The sequence below is a fragment of the Gavialis gangeticus genome, unplaced genomic scaffold (assembly GCF_001723915.1).
Source record: "Gavialis gangeticus isolate Ggan-Ray unplaced genomic scaffold, GavGan_comp1, whole genome shotgun sequence".
Taxonomy (NCBI): Eukaryota; Metazoa; Chordata; order Crocodylia; family Gavialidae; genus Gavialis; species Gavialis gangeticus.
In genome coordinates, this window is record NW_017729022.1 from 81,320,273 (window position 1) to 81,330,450 (window position 10,178).

Below are 10,178 nucleotides of genomic sequence, written 5' to 3' on the forward strand. Positions count from 1 at the left end.
CCCAACCAACTGGTTGATATACATAGAGACAAACATATAGACAGTCCTGCAAGTATTAAGATGTTACCAGTCCTTAAGTTGCTCAAATTAGCTTGGTGGCCAGCCAAGCCAACTACAAGGGCAGAGCTAGGTCCTGTCGGATGCGTTCCAGTGCTCCTTCTTTTCATGCAAAATAGACCCAAAGCCTTCTTGTTCTTGTCTATCTTTATACAGGTTTTCCTCAATTTATGCGGTACATGCGTTCTCAGAGAATGGCGTATAAATGGAATTCGCGTAAAGTGAACCCAGTTTACAATGGAAAAGATAGGGATATGTTCCCAAGGTGGTGAGGGAGGGAGGGAGTAAGGCTGGGACTAGGGGAAGGGTGTGGTGCAGCCTGTTGGCAGCTCCTGGGGTTTCAGCAGGCAGCAAAGCAGTGGGAACTGTGAGTGAGTACAGGGCAAGGCGGGGGGCCATAGCTTTTGCTGCTGCGTGTCTCCTGGGAGAGCTGCAGGCTAGAGGGCTGCGCCAGGCTCTTCCTGGCGGGGGCATAGGCTCCCAGATCTGCACACAGGACGACAGCTGTCTGCTGCTACAGGCTGCAGCCAGCAGCAACACTGGGCTCTCCCCAGCACTCAGTGGGCAGGTTGGGGGGCTGTGGCGAATAGCACCGCTGTCTCATTCCTGCAAGCAAGGCTGAGGCTAGCAGCAGCACTGGGCTCTTCCCTGCACTCCAGGCAGGCGGTGGCGGCGGCACTGGGAGGGGGGCTGCTGCCACCTCAAAATTCTCCGTAGCCCCCCAACCTGCCTGCCAAGCACCAGGGAGAGCCCAGTAACACCACCAGCCCCAGCCTGTTGTGGAAGCCTGTTGTCATCCCACATGCAGATCCAGGGGCCCATGCCCCATGGGAAGAGCCTGGCACAAGCCGCAGCCCTCCCAGGGGGTGTGTAGCAACAAGAGCTGCACCCTGCCCCGCCTGCCCCCAGGTCTTGCGCCCCGCATCCCGCACCCACTCACAGTTTCTGCCACCTTGCAGCCCAGGGCCGCCTCTTCTCCCCGCTCACCCCAGTCCCTGCTGCAGCAGCTGCAGGAACAGCCGATGCCAGCTGCCTGTAGCCACTGGGTTGCACCGTTTCCCAAACCTCCAGGGGCTCTGCTTCTCCCCACTCACTCCAGCTGCTGCAGGAGACCTGGGAGCTGCTGACACCACCTGCCTACACCATGGCACGGCACAGCCCAGGGACTGGGGTGAGTGGGGACAAGCGGAGCCTCTATCACATAAAAGTGAATTTACCTCGCATATAAGAAAGTTTGGGTAGCAAAAGGGTGATCTCATACGAACAAATACACATATGTAGAACCCACATAAATCGAGGGAAACCTGTAGTGATTGCTCCCCATATAATTCTATGGGTCTTGCTGTGTCATGTCCCATTGATGATAAAATTATCTTCCTCTTCTGCTGCGATGTTATGATTGGCAGATACTTCTGGCTTTGTGGTTTGCAGTTTCTCCATTTGTTGTCTGCAATTCTTCAGCCATTGGAACAAAACATTATCTTTTATTTTGTAATCCTCAACTGCTGATCTTGGACATTGTTGTAATCTTTGGCTGTTAAACCACAAAAGGCTATTTCTACTTTTCTAGTCTGAGATACAAGATAGACTGTCTCAATATATATATTTCCACATATACTGTTTATTCTTTCATTACTTCTTTCCAAACATACCAGACATAACAGCTCTTGCATACACACCACTTCTCTTGTATTATATTTAACCAACTGTTACATTAATGATTATCTAATATAAAAGTTAAAATATTAACTAAAGGTAAGCTATATAGTTGTTTAAGCAAATTAAAATAGATATTAGTTATTTAATAAGGTTTAAATGACAAAACAACAAATGATAACTATAAATGATTTTATAAAAAAAACTAATTTTAACGGCTAAATGGTATATTGCTAAAATATCATATGAGGACAAATCAACGCCAGCTCAACAATCGTGCAGGCCTCAATCTGCCTCCCTTGTACCCTCATGCCTCTTCTGCCCCATAGTATGCAAGGAACTCCTCTCCACACTAACTGGCTGTATTCCCGGCCATGTGCATATGTATCCCAGCTCCTGTTCCCAGTAGCCCCTTGCAGGCTCAAAAGCCTGCAACGGGAAACCTGCTATTTCTGGTCCCTATATGATTCTACGAATCCAGGACAAATGCTGTCCTGGAGTTATGCAGCCTAGGACCAGGACTTGATGTTCCCGTTCTGGGACTGTCCTTCCCAATTAGGGACAGGTAGTCAGCCTATCTACCCCCCTCCAGCCCCATGCTCCTGAAACAGGCCCTTTGGACACAATCTAGAATGCAGGGGCTAGGGCTCCCCATGAGCCCAGAAATTTGGCAGCCGTGGAGAGCCCTGTGGACCACATGACAGTGCTGGGGTTCTGGATCTGTCCCATAGGCCAAGGGGTTGATCACCCCTGCTCTAGTTCAATGGTGCTAACCTTTTTAGCAGGTGTGCCACAAATTTAGCCCCATGTCCTCCCCGAGTACCACTCTGTCTTTCTGTGCCTAATCCATCACCACTCTGCTTTCTGCTCCCTACCCTGTACTTCCTGTTGCTCTGCTTCCTGCTCCCTCCCTGCCTGAGTTGATGCTGTACTTCCTGCCCTATTTGCTGCTGCGCTATTTGCCCCCTCCCCAGTCTGCAGCATGTCACACAGAGGCTTCCTGTGCCACTTGTATGGCGCACATGCTGCAGGTTGGCCACCCCGATCTACTTCATCAGTGAGGATAATAGTTAAATATTGTAAAGCAGTGATGGCTTGAGAATCCTTTCAGGGATGTCATGCAGTATTAGCACTTTTAGGCGTGCAGACATGATTTGTAAGATAAACCCATTGATTTCAAATAGGCATCCATAGTGTTAAAAACGTTCTGGCCTGTTGTGGTTTTTCTGAGTCCTTTGTAACAGAGAACTTGCTGTATTATTTTTCCATCTTCCCCCCGCCAAAAAAAAAAAAAAAAAGAATGAAAGCTACGGGCTGGCATTTTCCAGGGGGTATCTTGAGTCTGAAAATATTGAGAACTGCTATAAAGTTTAGGCCAGCATGTAGGCTGTATTTCATTTGTTCCAGTACTGGAGATGAAGGATCTCATTTGTGATACTTTGTCAGTAGATGTTTTATTAGGAAATGCTATACTATATTGTCACGTTTAGAGAACCGAGAGTTCCTCCTAAACTGAGCTCTGCTGTCATTGTTTCCCTCTCCCACCACCCATGGCCTTAACATCTATGTTCCAGTTGCTAAGCTGCAAGAACACTGACTTCATTGTGTGTTAAGGCTAATTAATAGAGCCTGTTGGGCTGAAACTCGAACCCTACTTTTCTCAGGGCAAGGAGAGCTATGTAATTAACCCACAGTACTCATCTGATATCGGTCAGAAGCTTTATTGAATTCAAAAATAACAGAAGGATTCACTAAATACAAAGCCATCAATCAACTTTACTGAGTCTCCCAGTATAGAAGCAGGCAGTTACAAAATCTGAGCGTATTAGCATGAATCTCACCATGTCACAGTCTGTCTAAAGCTGTTAGGAGTCACTCTCTTCAGTCAGCCACACTGAGCTTCCTGAGTTGCTCTGCTCCAATTCCAAGGGCTTGATCTTTTCTCTTGGAAATCTACATGCAGATGGTATGAATGGCGAACAACGAACAAACATCTTGTTTGCTTATTGCTAGTTAACCATTTAGTTACATCACCATCACTAATACTAGCCAAGCTTGTTATATATTTGACTTATAGATCCTAAATTTACAACAACACAGCCTTACACACCTGGAATATTTTTGTGTTATTTTCCCACACTAATTATTTCATAGATTTCATAGACATTAGGGCTGGAAGGGACCTCAGAAGATCATCAAGTCCAGCCCCCTACCCCAGGGGCAGGAAGTCAGCTGGGGTCATAGGATCCCAGCAACATAAACAGCCAATTTGTTCTTGAAGGTGTTCAATGTAGGTGCTTGAACCACCTCTGATGGCAGGCTGTTCCAGACCTTGGGGGCTTGGACAGTAAAGAAATTCTTCCTTACATCCAGCCTGAAACAGTTTTGCAGTAGTTTATAACCATTTGACATCGTCATCCCTTGGGGCACTCTGGTGAACAAATGTTCCCCCAGATCCTGGTGGTCACCTCTGATAAACTTATAGGTGGCCATCAGATCACCCCTGAGCCTGTGCTTTTCCAGGCTAAAGAACCCCATGGCTCTCAGCCTGTTGTCGTAAGGTCTGTTTTCCTGACCTCTGATCATGTGCGTGGCTCTTCTCTGGACTCTCTCAGGCTCTCTCCAGACTCTCTCAATTAGTCCCAGTGGTCACCACATTATGGTTTTATTTGTGGTTCTATTGTTCTTGAAGTTCCCTGGCATTTTACTGGATTAGCTTTAGGCCAATCATTGTGAATCATTAACTGAATCATCTCGAAAAGACTTCTGGGAGTTTGATCAACTTAACATGACCAGATTTAATTTTCCTCACAACAGAGCTGCTTAAAAACTTGTTGCCAAAATAATTTTCCCGCAGAAAATTCTGTTGGGAATAAATCAAAACATTTTATGTAAGCATATTTTAAAGATTTGCATGACATAACTGAAATTAAAAACATTTTGTGGGAACCTAATGATTTTATCTAAACTTTATATGGGAATTTTTTTGAAAACATTTCGTATCTCATCTATCACTCATTATTTTTGTTGTACTACAGCAAACTTGAAATCTACAGCAAACTAAAAAAAAAGTGTCTAAGAAGGTGGAAACAAAAAAAATCAGGGCATTTCATTTTCTGGAATTTTTAAAAATTTCAACTTCCTGTTCCAATCCAGGATGAAACAAAATGTTCAGTTTTCTGCTGTGTTCCCTGGAGTGCTGACATTAGGTGCTTTGGTTGTTGATAAAAGGCAAGAGACTATCTACAGCTTGCCCTTTTGTTGTTTACAGCCCCAGAGCACAAGAGCAAACACTGATCCCAATGCCTATCTGGTTATTTGTGACAGCACAATATAGGTTTTTAATTGTGCTGCCTGGGAAGATTCAGAAGAAAGCAGGGAGATGCCATGATGAATAGTAGCAAGTCCTGGTTTTGCTGAGTTCTCCTGTTTTCCCTCCAGTCTATTCCTCATACTTGTCTGCAGCTTACTCTCAACATACATTCTCTGTTGGTTTAATTTACATTTGTTTCTTTTACTGGGACTTAGGAACTGTACTGAACTAGTCTTTCTATGGTCCTTGAAAGTGTCAGTTTAAATCCTTCCGAAAATTACAGTTTTTGGAAGAGAGGATTTCTTACTCCCTCTGTCAGCATCTTGGAATGTTACTTGCCACTTCTTTGTTTTATTTTCACATTGTTTTATTGTCTTCACTAACAAGGCTGCTTTTGTTTTTTACAATTTATCCAAAACCTTAACACAGCTATCTCTATTGTATCAAAACTACAGCAAACACATTTGGATACATCAACCATTGCTTCTAATGTGTTTGGATTATATATTTTGAGCCTTCTTGTATGATATCTCATTTCAGGCCTTTTGCACTGTTCAGTTTGCTCTCACTACTGATTTTACTGGACACAATTGCTTTCTTTACTTTTGCTCACTAAGCTAGGTGTAAGCTCTGCCAAGGTTTACTCTGCTGTTACTTAAAAACAGGTTTTAGGGCCTTCTGCTTTAGCCACACTTTTGCAACTTGGTTTATGCCCCTTGAAAGTGGCTGAGGATGGCAACACTAGGATGTAAGAGCTACTTTGCCACTACCTTAATTAATTAGCAGGCTACTTTCATACTGGCGAGGGTGGCTGCTTACAATGCCTGTCTCACATGAGATCAGCAGTCACCACACTTTAGTATAAGAACTGGACTCTGCTAGGTGTGGAGAAGGGCATGGCCAAGATTTGTGGGAGGTGTCCTAAATCATCTTATCTGTCAAGTAGCCTCTGCTAAAAGAGTCCTAGCAGATTCTGAGTGTAATTTAAAATTGGGGAAATACTTATACAAACCCTTTCTGTACTTTTCTGGGGAGGCTAAGTGCTCCTGTGATGCAGATGTGCTTGCAAGTCTCTTCTCTTTCATAGGAGTGATGTTAAATAACTTCATGCACAGTTGATCTAGAATGGCATTCCTCAGCTATTCATTCTGTTTAGACATTCCAAAACTGCCTTGATAAATATAATTTGTCTGACTTTTTTTTACCAATGGAGAGGTTTGTTTTTTCAAGAGTTTTCTAAAGGATCTGTCTCATGTGGAGAATACTAGCTGCATGTTGGAACCCAGCTTGTCTTATATAAAAAAGATGTGAAGCAAAGCTGCCTGGGTTTTGAAGCCCTCTTAGACACTCTCCAACTTTGCATAGTTGAAGCAGGATTGAAGAATTAAGTGTATGTTCAGTAGGATTTGTGTCTGATTCTTAGCTGGTCCTTCTATTAATCTAAGTATGTACTTTGGGGCACACAGTTCATTTGAAGAATCATTGTTGTCCTCCATGTACCTGTATTTTATTATTGTTTTTAAAAAAGCCAGAATCCAGGCCTTCAGTTACAAGACAGATGAGAAAAAAAGAATTAATGAGTGACGGAACATCACAGATTTTATAACATCAAATCTGTCAAAACAGGAAACTGTTTTGAGATTTTTATGACAAAGGGTGCCATATAGAGAGGAAGCAGGAAATTTACAACATTAAAAAAAAAGGCATGAAACAGGATATGCTAATCTTGCTAGTACAAGTGCACACAATCGTGTAATCAAGATTATGGAAAAAAAATCTGTGACCAAGCTGTTTTGCTCAGACATGAGAAATAATTCTAAGAAGTCTACTTTATGAATAGTGCCCCCTTAATTCTTCTACTTAACAGAAGATGGCTGTCCACTAACAGCTTTACTGGTATATAAGAAGGTATCACAAAGTAGACACTAACCAAAAAAACAAAGGCTGTAAACGCATCCCTTTTAATTTGGTAGGTCAATATTTGCATTTAACTGATAGCTAATTAACCACTAGAGTACCACCACATCATGCTTCTGTGTGACTGGTTTATTTTGTCTTTTATTTCAGATGTCTTCAGAGCTTGACAAAAAACATTTCCAGATATGCTGCAGATATCAAGCCGTTGCCTCCCAATATAAAGGATAAACTGATTAAATTAATGAGTATTCAGGGGCAGATAACAGATTCAAATATTGGTGAGGTAAGAACATATTCAAAGCTGCATCTGTCTCTCCTCATTCATGCCTCTTTAATGTATAGTGAAGTATGAACACAATTAAACCTGCATAAACAAATTAATGTGTGACCCAAAGGTCTCTTACTGTTTAAACTTTTTCCTCCCATTTGTATTTTCAAATGTAATTTTTTCCTTATGTCCTATCATGTTATAGATTGTAAGATTATAGATCATGTCTTTTAGTATCTCTAAGGCTAGGTACAGACATTGCACATAAACCGATTTAAGTGATCAGAAACTGGTTTCAGCCTGTAACAGAACAGATGTTCAGTGCACGTAAACTAGTTTCAAAATGGCTGAAACTGATTTAAGAAAACCTGACTGAATGTAGTATCAGACTTAACTGATTTAGGTCAGACCAGTTTATGAAACCTCTATCCCAGACCCCTTCCTGGTTCAAGTTAAATCACAGTCTCCCAGCATCTCAGAATGCTTTGCAGCCCTGGGCTGGACTGTGCTGTCTGCTCCAGAGAGCAGGGCTGGCCCTGCCCATCTGCTCCCTGGCTGGAGCAGTGAGGGCTGGCTGACAAGCGGGTGGGAGTGGTAAACCTGGCTGGGGATCACAGTTGAATTTGCCTGGGAGTGGGGAAAGCCCCTGCCAGACTTTTCCCTGATGGAACAGAGGGGGTGGGGGTGTGGGCAGGCAGGCTCAGGCAGAGGGGAGGGAGTGAGGTTTAAACCCCCTCTCTCACCAGCATAGGACCCCAGCCAGGGTCTGCTTGGCAGGGGCCAGCAGGAGACCAGCAGACTCCACCCCCTCCCACCTCTGGCAGAGACTGAGGCAAGCAGTTGTTAGGAGGGGGAGGGGCCATCATTGCCTTCAGCTCCCCTATGCCATGGGGGAGGGGGAAGAGGCTGAGGAACCGGGGCTGGAGGGTCTGGTCCCCTGCCACCTGTGAGCACAGGGCCAAGCCCTGCAGGACCAGACTGGGAGGTGGTGGCAAAGACCTGGCACAATCATCACATGTATGTGCTGGAGATGAAGCTTAGGGAATAGGAGAGGGTCGCAGACTGCCTGAGGTAGTGTGACCAAAGAAAGCAAAGACCTTGTAGCAGGGCACTAGGGTGCCTGCTACTGTTAACAGTAATATGGGCTCAGCTGCCACTCACTGGGGCAGCACAGGTGTGGGTTGCTAAGACAACCGGTTGGGTCAGCTGACCAGAAGGGGGTAGGGCCTGGCCTATATAAACAGCTTAGGCTGAGGCCAAGGGGGCAGTTCCCCTCTGGCAGCCAAGGAGGGTGGAGCTCGGCTGGAGCAAGCCGGGCAGGCCTAGCGGAGAAGGCTGATGGCCTGAGTGTGGTAGGAGGATACTGGGTGGAGAAAACCCTGATGGGGATATACATGGAGGACAGCCAGGTGGCTGGGAATTTATGTTATAGCCAGGGGCTTTGTATTTTCTGTTTGTTGTTGGGTAACACCAGAGGACCGGGTGAGGCTGTAGGGGTTGGAGGAGGCCTCATGGGAGCTCCCCAGTAGTGGGGGGGTTCCTGGCACTGTAGAGGGCGCTGTGTTTTGGGGTGTCCCGACCCCGGCCCCAGTGTGGGCAGAATCGGGAGGAGCCCAGTGTGGGCGTAGGCAAAAAGCCCCAGTGGGGCGGAGGACCCAAAAAGGGGGTCTGGGGGCCAGGTAAGGCTGAGGCCGCCTGAGCCCCAATTGTGGGAAAGCCCCAGTGGGGCGTAGGACCTGGAAAAGGGGTCCTGAGGGCCAGGTAAGGCCGAGGCTGCCTGAGCCCTATCGAGCAGAGCCCCAGTGCGGGCGTGAGCGCGAGACCGGCCCCCAGTGCGGGCGAGGGCTCGGAGCAAGGCCCCAGTGCGGGCAGGGGATCACACGGGGCCCAGAGGTTCGGGTGCACTGTGTCACCGGAGGCAGGGCCCGAATTAGGACATCTTAAGGCACCATGCCAGGGAGGGATAGAAAGGCAGCCTCCCTTCAATATTACCAGCAAAGACGTGGCGGGCGAGATATCGAGGGTGCATTAAATCCCGATCTGGCACGGTCAGTTGGGGGCGCAAGGGGAGCTCACGGCACCTCAGGCCCCGTCCTGCTACAGACCTATATTTACATTATAAAACAGAACCTGTAAAAAGGTGAGAGACTGGACTACCTAAGCAGAGATGAAAGATGCTGAATGCATGAGAGTCCTGCCAAAGGTGCTGTAGGTGACAAACATACTAATGTAAAGTCACCCCACGGAGAAAACAAGGGGCAAATGCACCTGTAAAAACTCAAGTAGAGATGGGGCCTGGGGGCTCTCCACTTCAACAGCTAAGAGCATCTGATCACTCTCCAAGAAGGACTTTCTGAATACCTGGCTGTAAGGAGACGCTGCCCTCAGGGTTGTTTAAAACTTATGCAAGGCTTTCTCTTGTCTTTTTGGTTTATTACATTCCATTTTAAGTTAGACTAAGCTGTATGTGCTCTCATGGTGTTTTACTGAGCTGTATCGTAGCGTAGGGGAAGATTTTTGGTTATTCTTTCATGTGTGTTTGAGCTTGCAAACTGTTGTTCAATACATGCTCACTGTTCAAGCTTTTAGGAATTCAGTGCTGCTACCTTTTTCCCTACCCAGCCCCTCCTCAACCTAGTAAGAGCTGCTCCCCCTTCTTGAGTGGAAGGGGGGCAGAAGCCTGGGAGGTGCTGCCCTCCCCAACCCAGGCAGACCCAGAGTCCCATGTGGGCCATGGAGGGGATTTAAACCCCCACCCTCCAGCATGCTAGCCCTGAGCTGGGGCCTCGCTGCTCGATCAGGGTGGGGGGAAAAGCCTTGGCACTTCAGTCCCTTCCCTTTGCCAATGGCTAGCAGGCTAGGAGGCATGCTGTAGTACCCCCCGGTTTCTAGCCTGGGCCATTGCAGACATGTGGCTGCATTACCTGAATTTTAGGAGGGCAAATTTCAACGAGCTAAGGAGGATAG

The 10,178-nt window shown here is 46.3% G+C and overlaps 1 protein-coding gene across 1 annotated transcript in view; it reads left to right on the forward strand.

Moving 5' to 3' along the window:
• The first annotated feature begins 262 nt into the window (after positions 1 to 262).
• The window catches only part of AMN1 (antagonist of mitotic exit network 1 homolog), a 62,417-nt gene continuing 52,501 nt past the window's right edge, over positions 263 to 10,178 (forward strand). The window contains exons 1-2 of the mRNA XM_019515828.1: positions 263 to 273; positions 7,094 to 7,226. Of these exons, the coding sequence (XP_019371373.1) occupies positions 263 to 273; positions 7,094 to 7,226 (144 nt within the window). The remainder of the gene's footprint in view (positions 274 to 7,093; positions 7,227 to 10,178) is intronic.